This window comes from Perissodus microlepis, chromosome 7 (assembly GCF_051167445.1).
Source record: "Perissodus microlepis isolate ML-2025 ecotype Zambia chromosome 7, ASM5116744v1, whole genome shotgun sequence".
NCBI lineage: Eukaryota > Metazoa > Chordata > Actinopteri > Cichliformes > Cichlidae > Perissodus > Perissodus microlepis.
This window is the reverse complement of record NC_140467.1, coordinates 42159872-42171530: the sequence shown is the minus strand read 5'-3', so window position 1 is coordinate 42171530 and position 11659 is coordinate 42159872. Positions and strand designations below refer to the sequence as shown.

The 11659-nt window shown below is 41.2% G+C and overlaps 2 protein-coding genes across 4 annotated transcripts; one reads left to right on the top strand and one right to left on the bottom strand.

Annotated features, from left to right (window-relative positions):
- The first annotated feature begins 12 nt into the window (after nucleotides 1-12).
- On the top strand, nucleotides 13-5237 carry rnf185 (ring finger protein 185). 3 transcript variants are annotated; one of them, XM_084935165.1, is made up of 7 exons: nucleotides 13-110; nucleotides 347-613; nucleotides 2461-2479; nucleotides 2596-2708; nucleotides 2798-2852; nucleotides 3870-3987; nucleotides 4071-5237. In XM_084935165.1, exons 2-7 carry the CDS (start codon nucleotides 450-452, stop codon nucleotides 4166-4168), a joined length of 567 nt encoding a protein of 188 aa, XP_084791291.1. In that variant the 5' UTR covers nucleotides 13-110; nucleotides 347-449; the 3' UTR covers nucleotides 4169-5237. The 3 variants fall into 3 exon arrangements, with proteins under 3 accessions (XP_084791291.1, XP_084791289.1, XP_084791290.1); XM_084935163.1 differs by having other exon boundaries at nucleotides 4068-5237; XM_084935164.1 differs by having other exon boundaries at nucleotides 64-613; nucleotides 4068-5237.
- On the bottom strand, nucleotides 4532-8741 carry LOC146383742 (uncharacterized). The gene is made up of 2 exons (XM_084935162.1): nucleotides 8516-8741; nucleotides 4532-6149 (listed from the first exon to the last, which is right to left on the bottom strand). Exons 1-2 carry the CDS (start codon nucleotides 8643-8645, stop codon nucleotides 5437-5439), a joined length of 843 nt encoding a protein of 280 aa, XP_084791288.1. The 5' UTR covers nucleotides 8646-8741; the 3' UTR covers nucleotides 4532-5436.
- Between the last annotated feature and the right edge of the window lie 2918 nt (nucleotides 8742-11659).

Here is an 11659-nt window from a genome sequence, read left to right as displayed (position 1 = left end):
CCTGAAAGGCTTAACTGAGGGCCACAAAATCCCACGGATTCAGTCTTAGCCACGCCCCCTCCAGGGATCTACTACCGGTTAAGTGGCGTTGCTGAAAGTGTGATGCAAAGGTCTGTAAGGCTATTTTCTAGACTCCTCACAACAAATTATGAGTGTCACTCACCATCGAATCATTTTCTGAGTGATACCGTTTAACATCTGTCGCTCAGCTGTTGGTTAATCTCTGTGAAACTGTCGTTTTGTGCTTAGTTTTCCTTGTTTGCTAACGTTAGCGTAAATGTTCGACATGGACGTTTCTTCCAGCAGGGTATTTTTGTTTGTTTTCACTCCTTTCTCCTCTCGTTAGCTCCACTTCCTGGCCACTGGACCTCTTTATGTGTATGTATTGAGACCCCGGGTGCCATTGTAGTCACCCCAGCTACTTGTTTAGAGGATTTAAGCTGTGACAAATGGCCAACGCTGGTCCTCCGACTCCGGGCGTTGAAAACGCAAGTCCCGGATCTAGTAGCTCGGCTGCCGCTGACAGTGGCAACCAGGACAGCACCTTTGAATGTAACATATGCCTGGACACCGCCAAGGACGCCGTGATTAGTTTATGTGGACACCTCTTCTGGTAAGAAGCGTGCTGCTGTCTGTGACACGTTTATATTTTTGATTGTGAGCCAGAGGTGAGTCGGGGACACATCAGCATAGCTCCTAAAGACCAGTATCAGTTTGTAACTGGCAAACATGACGAGATCGTTTCCAAGCATGCATAACTTATCACATCATACATGGCAAACACTGAACGGAAATGCTAAGTTTTGGTAGAAGTTAATAGTAGTAGTTAATATTGCCTGTTTATTAGTAAATTGTGAGGCAGGTCCTACAAAATTTCAGATGTGCAGTGTGACATCCAACATGTAAACAGGGATGGTTTGAGTTTACCTCCACTTCTGAGCCTCTGCGAATGTAATACAGGCCAACCTCGGTCCACACAGAATAGCCAAGGGGTGTGCTATAAAGTGAAGTGTCTCAGATGTGGCTCGATCACTTTGGTAACTTACGCTGAACACACAACCTGGTTCATAACAGGCTATATTCAGAGTTTTGCTTTAAATAAGTATCACATTTGCCCTAATTCTGGTCCTTTACCTTACTAACACTGCCAAATGAAGCAAACCATGCATCATGCATTCAGTTGGTGAAACATGTGCTTTGATTCTTAGTTCTTATTAGTTGCCAAGCCTGTTTTAGAAAATTAATCAGTGTATTTGTGGGCTATTAAGTGGCTTTACAGTGTGTGAAGTTTCTCTCTGATATGAGACGGGGAGGAGGCACAAACCGAGCCCTGGGGGTTCACAAGCTCGTGCACTCCCACGAATATTAGGACGGTTGAGCCAGGGTTGGCCGTTGTTATGAAATCTGTGCAAAATCAAATATGCATGGTGACCTCCTGAAAAACAAGAGCAGTCAGAAGGACATTTTATTGGTAAGCTCTTTATCACAGAGAATATTAAATCAGTCAAATGTATTTCCCTTTGATTAGGCCACAAACTGAGTGATTACCAGATCTTCTTCATGAGGCTTTGTGACACTGACCTGACCTGACAACACCAAGGGCTCTGAAAGCAATGTGCAGCTGTCCTGTCACAAATAAGAAGCAGCTCCAGGAGTGCTAAAAGAAATAAATCAACTTATGAATTCACAACAACTCTGTCACCTGACATTTTTGCAGCTCCAGCGTTCCTTTCTGCAGTTTTATTATGTTTGATATATCTTTATTCCTGTAGTATACACAGTGTACCTGTTGTGTACACAGACAGCTGGAGACCTGCTGGTTGAGTAGTCGTTCCTGTTATACTAAATGGTAAATGGTCTGTATTTATATAGCGCTTTACTAGTCCCTAAGGACCCCAAAGCGCTTTTACATATCCAGTCATCCACCCATTCACACACACATTCACACACTGGTGATGGTAAGCTACATTGTAGCCACAGCCACCCTGGGGCGCACTGACAGAGGCGAGGCTGCCGGACACTGGCGCCACCGGGCCCTCTGACCACCACCAGTAGGCAACAGGTGAAGTGTTATACTACTTTGAAGCCACCTGGAATGCCTGTGTAGTTGGTGCACTGGGGTGTAAATTCTCACTGGATGAGTCTTTTGTGTTCACAAAAAATACCCAAGCATGCAAGTGTCTGCACAGACCTCCAGGCTCTCGCCGTCTGATGATGAACTTTACATTACTAGGATCCAAGCAAACCCCAGCAGACTTACAGACACAGAAAGCATAATCCCGGCCTAAAGCAAAGAAACCCTGACCCTATTGAACTTGCTTTGTAGTACACCCCTTCTGGGCAAAATTAAGTTAAATTGCAAATTTAAGTTCCTGCTTTGTGACTCATAGGTGCTCAAGGACATTTAATATCTAACTAATCAAGCTTCTCCCATCTTCATTTGCATCTCCTCCTGATTAGCTGGCCTTGTTTGCATCAGGTAAGCTGAAACCGTTGTTTCCTCTTGTTTTTGCACTCCACCAGAACAAGCACATCGTTACAGATAAAGGAAGCGATTAGCTTCTTCACTTTTTTTTTTTTTTTTAAATTTTGTAGTGGCTGGAGACTCGACCCAACAGACAAGTGTGTCCAGTATGCAAAGCTGGTATCAGCCGAGATAAAGTAATCCCCATATATGGGCGCGGAAGTACAGGTCAACAGGATCCAAGGTGGGTAAAATTGGTGACTGTGATAATTAGATAGTATTAAATATTAGTGATTTGGAGTCATTTTGGGTAATTCTGGTTATGTTTTACAGAGAAAAAACACCCCCACGACCACAAGGACAAAGGCCCGAGCCAGAAAACCGTGGGGTAAGTACTATAGATCAGTATACAGGGCTCTAGAGTGCGACCAAAGTGTACTTCAAGAACAGTTTCCCATCTCAAATCTCTGTTTTCTGCATTATTCATTCGCGTATTATTACCCACCAGTCTACCGTTTACAGCGCTGTCGGCCGCTGTCTGTCAAGAAAGCCTAATTTCTGCTGTTCAATACTAAAGAAGTTTAGACTTTTTAAAATTATGCAAAATTGCAGAATATTTTTAAGGTTATCTGCTATAAAAAGCCAGGCCAGGAAAATCTTCATGTTTTTCTGTGTTTTATTCTCAGTTACTTTGACACAAAGGCATCTGCAGTGATGCTTACACACCACACAGAAAAGATCAAAAGAACGATTGATAACCTTTTTGTTAAGTTAAGACCTGATCCGTCTGAAATTCATAGCCAGTGCTCTGACATGGAGCCATCAATCTCTGAACTCGGAAAAAGCACAGTGTACCCAGGAAACACATTATATGCTGCGATAAATGCACTGCCCAAGTGTCCCCTCTCCCCTCTGCCTTTCAGCAGCAGGCAGCAGCAAACAGGTAAAACTGCAGTGTTAAGCGATGCAGTTGAAAAATTTGGGTGTGCCTAAGAAAAAAAGTTAGGCGCACCAGTGCAACCGCGGCAAAAAGTTAGTCTAGAGCCCTGGTATATTTTTATTATCATCCTGAAGTATGCCAAATTTTAAGCTCTTTTTAAAAAAGAATTTAGACATAGTGTAGTGTTTTATAGCCCTGTAAGCTGCCCAGTAACATTATGAATTCATGATGAAACCATTGCATACAGTGATGTAGGTTTGCTGTATCCATTAACAGACTGACATTCCCCACCGGGATCTGTTAGATAATAAGTGTGGAGAGCCAGCGCGTCTCCAGAGAATGATATCATTTGGCACTTGCTGTTGCGTCACGTCTCACTTGCTGTACATTAAACTGTACCTCAGATATTGCAAAGACACGTCTGCTCACTCAGACTTTCGTAACTTTTGATGATACGTATTACAGGGTTTTCAGGGATTTGGCTTTGGAGATGGAGGCTTCCAAATGTCGTTTGGGATCGGTGCCTTTCCGTTTGGTATTTTTGCAACAGCTTTTAACATCAATGATGGAAGACCTCCTCCAGGTATTTGTTTGTCACACATCACTATGACCGCTCCAAGCATTTAGCATGTCAAATAACCTCCTGTTAAACAATTTCCCAAGCAGCGGCTCCGGGGACACCGCAGCACATGGACGAGCAGTTTCTGTCTCGACTCTTCCTCTTTGTGGCTCTCGTGATCATGTTTTGGCTGCTAATTGCATAAAACTCAATAGATCTGACACATCTGTGATTCTGCTTTCATACTTCTTTTTTCCCCCCCTCTTGCAATAAATGTGATTATACATAAACAAATGACACATAACTGAAATGTTGTCATTTTCATGCTGTAAATAATAAAAAGCAAAAGCAAAATGATCCTACTTATAAAAGCAGTTCAAAGTTTTATACAGACATTCTTTAGGGACTGATGAGTGAAATGTACAGTGTTTAAATTTATTGAAGTGTATGTTGTTATTGTTGCCATCTAAATCTAAAGATCTCCAGATTATTTGGAATTGTATTTAATTTTTTTTCCTGGGTCTGGTCACTGAAACAAGGTCAACCTCAGTGCTGATCATTTGTTGCAAAAAAAAAAAAAAAAAAAAGTTTTCAGAAACCCCAAAGTTTCATCACACAATTAGTGGTTTAGTCTTGTAAGTGATGGCGACATAGTGTATGGGTCTACAGCCAGAAAGAGAAAACAGAACTTTATTCTGCATGGAAGGCATGCTGGGAAAAGAAAAGAAAAAACAGTTTGCCAAACAGGACTTTTGGATTGATGCACTTTGCAGTTAAAGTTATTTGGCTACAGTAACAATGAGCGTGTCCTTTGGGACATACTTTGGGGATCCAGTGATTATTTTAACTGAGTTTTGCAACATAACAAAATTACTTAAATGTAATCTGAAGCTGTTGAACTGTGTGTCGACCTTTACAGATGGTAGTGACCTTAAAAAAAAAACAAAAAACAAATCTGTCCAGGAACTGCTCGAAATGAAATTACCTGATCAGAGCATAAATCCCACTAAATAGCTGTGGGTGACTTCAAATGGACACTTTTTCAGAATACAAGAATCTTTATTTTAGATTTAAAAAGAAGCATGTAAGCAGAAAGAGTCATTCATTAAACAGTGTTCACCTACGCATTTATTCTCATCAGTTTACTGTATGCAATTGTAATTACATGTAAAATACTGTAATTATTACAGAGTGAAAATTAAGACTGGTTGACTAAGAAACAGCTTTTTCGAAATATGTTTGAAATCTATTGATAATAAAGTTATGTAAATAAAGATTAACTGTCTGTTTATGGTGTAAATCTAATGACTTCATTGCCTCTAAGTCTTTATTGCCTAATAAATACACTAATCAGGGGGATACAAACTACTTCACATAAAAAAATTTTTCAATATCTACCACTTTTACTAATTCTGTGGCAGAGGTTTATATAAAAGAAATACAATAAAGTATTTTTTAAAAGTTTAAATGTAATCAGTGCTGTGTTTCTGTCTCCGCCTTCTTTTCTTGAGACTCTGAATGTGTAACGTTGAACTCTGCCTCGTACATAATCTGCTGGATCTTTATTTTCGTCTCGCACCTCTTCTGTGGAGCGAGTCTCTTCAGAGCGGGAACAAAGCTCAGCAGGAACAGTTCATCCTCGTCCCGCGGCTTAGTGGGAAAAGAGGGGACATTGTCTTTGACCAACCATTTTGTCGGCATGGGCGTACTTTGGGAGGAAGGTGCAGACGGCGGCTCTTGGGCCGGTTTCCGTTTCTGTCCAGTAACGCCAGTGACAGGCGAGACCTGTGGGGATGATGGTATCTTGGCCAGAACGGCCAGCTGAGCCACCTGTGTGTCCTGAGTCGCTGGAGGAAGCTGCGTTACAAATGTCACCTGTGGTTTGAGGTCGGGCAGACTTGCGGGGACCTTTACAGCACTCTGTGGTGTTTTGATTGCCTCTGACAAAGCGGTTTCTCCATCCACGTTGCTAGAGTCTTCAGGGTTGTCGTGGTCCTCATCATTGTTGGCAGAGATTTCCTGCAGTCCACTTCTTGACCCAGTGAACGGCGCGATGAAGTTCATAAGTTGTCTGTATTTCCATTTGCTTTGAACGTTTTCTCCCTGCTTCTTGCTTTTAAGCTCCATTCGGACCTCCTTCAGGTACCTGTCTCTCATGTTCTTCCATCTTCTTTTGCACTCCTCGGCTTGAAAAGTAGAACATCAGAACGTAAGAAGCAAGAAGCCACAGGATCATTTCAAATGTCCCAATTCTCTATTGTAGGGCACCAGCTATTGATTATTTAAGTAATCGAGTAGTCTATTAATTATTATATCAATTAATCAGATAAGAAAAACTTTTGCCTTATTAATGAGCAATAATAAATATTCAGAAGAGAAAAAACAATGGTCTTTTGAAATGAACTGCTCATTGCTGTCCGTTTTAGAAATATTTAAAAACTGAATACAACATCTGTCAAATAAAACAACTAAAACCTTTAATTGTATTTACGTGTAATACAGTGTTTCTGTTTAAAACTGGGGGCTGTGTGGGCTTAATGTTGTCAAACTTTTTATTCACATGCTCCTAAATCTGTTTGCATTGCAGGTCTATTCTTAGCTGCAAATGTGGGTGAAATGCTCGCGTTTACATCGTTTAGCCCATCTGCGTGCTACAAAGCCGTGCCTTAATAACTGTTGAGAATTTTTTTATAATCAAATTATTCACTGAAATGATGCAGACCTACTGTATTGAACTGATTTTCCTCTCCTCATCTCTAGAGTAAAGCCTACCACTGGTAGGGAACTGACTTGATCAGTCAAGTCATTTTGCATCGAGGGGCACATACAGCCCACTTTGATCTTAAGTGGCCCAGTGAAACTATTTTTGTCAGTGTAAAGACATTTAATTGCACATTTAATCCTTAAGATATCTTACTATGAAATAAAGAAGTGTCATTTCAACACCACATTTCAGTTTTTCAACATGTGTATAAAAAAAAAAGTTTTGGCAGTTTTTCTCAATTGATGAAAATTTAGTTTTAACCAACATTTTTATAGTAGACAGTAAAAAACAGGCCCTTTTCTGTCATTTAATTCATTATCAGCATGAATGGCTGTGAGGGAGCTCTTTATCAGCAAAGGTGCTTAAAGTATGCCCTCCCTCATATTTTTCAAAGCCATTCAGCAGGTCAGATTGGAGTGCTTACTGGAGTGCTTACCCCAAGCCTTATATTTGACACTACTGATCATTGATGATGTTTCATTAACAATTGGCCCCCTTTGAGCTTCAAATTAAATAACTCCTGATGGCACAGATTCAACAACATATAGTGAACTCATTGCCACGATCAGGAAACCACTTTGAGATGATTTGAGCTTTATGGTGTGGTGTGTTATCCCACATCCATCAGAACACTGTGGTCATAAAAGGGATGGTCATGTTCACCAACGATACTCAGGTAGGCTGTGCCATGTAACTGTTGCTCAGGTGATACAAAGGGGCTCAAAGTGCGCCAAGAAAACATCTCCCACCTCATTACAGCACCATCAGCCTGAAGTGTTGGTACAAGGTGGCATGGATCCATACTTTCATGTCTGTACCTAACAACACTGGTGAGTGTGTGTTTTTATACTAGACCAGAGTTTTACCTGGCCCAGAAATGGCCTTTTTAGGTGGTTTGTTGTTGTTTTTATATCCATACTTAGTTCTGCTTGTATTTAAGACAGTGAACCTGAAGTAACATATTTAATTAATTAACAAAAGGAATTATATTTATCTCATGCGGTTTAGTCTAGGGGAGGGCCAAATGTCTCACCAGACACTCCAGGTTAACTCTTTGCCTCTTATTTCTTTCTTCTTCCTTTTTAAATTTTGTATTCTTTACTTTTGAGTGATTTTCCATGTCTGTCACTTTGCTGCTGAAACACCTGAATTTGCCCAATGAGGGACAATAAAGGACGTTTCTAATCTATTCTTCTTTTTTTTTTCTTTTTTTTTTTTTAGAATTTTTCTTTATAAAGAAAAGTGACGCGCTTTGATGATACTTTCATCTCTTTGTATAATTTTTATTTGTGCTCCTTTTTCCTTGCCAAGTCTGGAGGTCATGAGTTCACCCTTGGCCGCGAAGCAGTGCACCTGCTTGTATTTAAGGCTGGGGGCTCTCCCTGCCCAAGAGCTTTCGAAAGAGGCACGCGGCTCTACGACTCCGTACCGGAGCGCAGGTATCTTCTTTCCTCCGCCGCGCGGTGCTGAGCACGCGGCGCGGAGGAGCGGGGCCGTGCGGTTCGGTGCAGCGCGGCCTGCGCACCTCGGGCCCACGACGGCGGCGTGCGAGCGAGCCGCTACCGCTAGCACGGTGCGCGCGACTGCATCCACACCGCAGGTCAGCCGTGCAGAGAAACGCGAAAACCACTACAGATGCCCCCAGATCAGTGTGAGAAACAGCCGCAGCTCTCAGAAAAGCGCAGTTAACATTTCGCGTCCTTTCAGCCCTCCGCGCCGAAAACAGCTGAACAACTAATAACTGCCATTAAAGTTGTAGCGAACAGAAAAAACAAGCGGCACACTCACTCGGAAGTCCCAGCTCCATGCTGATGCTTCTCCAGGCATTTGTCCGACTTTCCGTGCAGCGGTAATTCGGCAGTGTAACGTTGTAAAGCTCCGGGTAATTAAATACAGCCAATATTAACTTATCGTCCATTTTGCCCCAGCGTCGTCTGTGCTGCGCGGACGCGGAAGCGGCAGTCTTCTCCCGCCTTTTCCGCCCAGCAGCTGCTGCCAGCGCGTGTTATCGCGAGTGGCGGGCCGCCTGCCGCGCCGTACCGTGCCGCTCTGCTGTCAACACTGCAGGCTTCCGCCACACGGGGGCGCACGTCACCTGTCAGCCCTGAACTATTGAGCGGGGAAGCTTTAATATGTATGCTTAATAATAACAATAATAAATTTCAAAAAATGTATCTTTCTTTTTGAAACCTCTTTTTAAATATAAACTTTGATCAGAAAGTCTGTTATTTGAATTTTTTTTATGATTATTGTACAGCTTTAATGTCTTGTGACATAGGATGCTTTGAAGGGAGCCATTGAGTTTTCTTCCTGTTAGAGATGTTACAGAATAGTAGCTGTTGCAGTTTACCAGTGTCATCTTTGTCACATTTCTTTATTTTCATTAAAATATATATATATATATATATTATTGTTGTTGTTGTTGTTATTGTTGTTATTATTATTATTATTATTACTTGGTTAATGTGTATTATAACAATATCAAAGCTGGCACATTGGGGGAAAAGTCTGGAAGAAAAAAGAAAAGGGGAGAAAATATAATAAAATGATAGAACATAATTAGAAAAGCACAACACCTGGAAGAGAAAAATATGCAAAACCACAGATACGCAAATCAACAATCTAGTTAAGACAGTTTACCACATGCAGACTACCTCTAGTATTCAGAAGCCAACACTGCAGGGCACACACTTTTCTAAAGTGGCTATGAAGAAGGCACAAAAGACTGCCATTGTGGGTCAAGTGCATGTTAACATTCACCACTTTTCCTGCACCTAAACGGCGCCCAAGAGAGGAAATGTTGACACAGTACAAAGCAACAAGCTACTTCCACAAAGAAAAGAAAATGCAGCTACAATAAAGGCAGGAAAGATGCCGGCTGAAGCTGTAGGAAGGCAGTCCTCGGAGCTTTTGTTAGCTTCATTTCTGGCTTACAATATTTACCTAGCTGGAAAAGTTGCATTCAAATATACTGTAAAACTGTACATGTAGGATTTATGTGTATTTATGTTTTAAGTCATACATACCCGGATTTCAGATTAGCGTGGGAGATTAGAAGTGCCCTTTGTTTAGTTTGTTGGGAGCTAATCACCTAATATTTTATTAATTAAAGACACATTTCATTCATTATTTAATGATGTACTTACTTAAGTTATTTTGGCACTCTAGGCTTTCCGTAATGTCATCACCATACTGAGGCATCTCTACAGGTTAACCTGTGATTGGGGGTCTCAAGTAGACTTTGTTTCATTTTAAGGAGTCAAAAGTCAAAAAGGTAAAGAAACCCTGGCATATAACCGACAGGATTTCTGCATTTATTACTGAACGTTGTCAGATCTTCATCTAAGTCACAGTTATAGACAAACACAATCAATAATGTACTCAGTGCTTTTATTCTCATGTCTTTACTGAGTACACGAGTAATCAATTAAGGTGCAGGGCTAAAAAAAAATATTAAGTGAACCAAAACCCCTGTGCTACAGATTTCTCCAACTGTTGTTCTCCAACAGTCAAGTGTCCCAAATGTAAGAGGTGAAACTGGAAGCGTGGGCTGGAGGGGCGTCCCTTCCCCTACATGAATGCACACAGAGTATGATTAAATTCAAAGTGCACATCTAACACAACAGCTTTCACAGGTCCTCAGAAGTGACTGGAAAAAGCTTGAAAAGGCCTTTTAAGGGCCTGTGTCGATCAATCCGCAGTGAAGTGTGCACTCCTTTAAAAAAAATAAATAAAAAGGTGATAAAGAGCAGAACATCTGCACAAACCTCTTGAAGTCTTTGTTTATGTGTGCATTTGAGCTGTCAGTGAAATGAAATGAAAATGATACAAATCGAATCTGTAATTTGTTTAATGTGTTTTTTGTCTGTTTAGCTGTTATTTATTTTTTGGGAAATGAATAAAATTGTAAATATGAGTGTGAAGAGGAAGCGAGGCTCTATAACCTGAGCTGCAGAATGAAAAAAGCAGACCAAAAAAAGAAATTGCGCAATTTTTCCCTGTTACTCCCATTTTGATTCCATCTTTTTCTTGCAAGCTCAGTCTTGCGGCATGATTTTGAAGCAAAACAAACTAAACACCAGATCCCACTTCAGGTCCTTGGGGGGATATAATATATTTTTTTTAAAAACACAATAAAGAAAAACATTGTGCAATGCAATAAAAAAAATACTTTTTGCAACAATGGGGTGGTACTCCAGATTCCTCCTCCCTGTTGGTGCATTATGTCTACAGTTTTTTTTTTCTGCACAAGTTCAGGAGGAAACAGAAAGAGTAGGAGGGTGTGATCCCCCGGTCGCCCTGATTCAATCTCTGTTTCTGCAGGAGGTATTGGGCCTGGGTCCAAACACCAAGCAGAGAAGCTGAGCATTTTCACACGTCAGCGTTCTGCTGCCTTGCACAGCTCCCTGCTCGTTTATCAACAGTCCGTGTGTGGGTGTATTTATAATCCAGTGTCTCCTGTCTGATGTGCACTGATTTGATTTGTGTCCTTTAATCTTCTCATTTTTTCCGCCCACGCGCTTTCTGTCTGAATAGCCATTTAAAATATAAGACCGTGACACGTAACCCTAAAGAGCGCACACGCTCAGAAGCATCCAAGCAAATCAACATTCTGTGTGGCAACTAATATTTTCCAGGCTCTGTATTCCAAATGCAGTGTCCCACTACAAAAAAGAAGTTATTATAATGATTACAGTGTCTCATTCACCCTCCGCCTCATTTAGTTTATTTATTCAGTCTTTTCATAAAACACAGACAGCGTCGTCTTCTTCTCTTCTTTCAGCTGCTCCCTTTAGGGTTCATCTGCCTTCATCTCATCGTCTCCCCAGCCTCCTCCTCTGTCACACCAACCCTCTGCATGTCCTGCTTCACTACATCCATGAATCTGCTCTATGGTTTTCCTCTTTTCCTCTATCTCTCCTCTCCAAATGT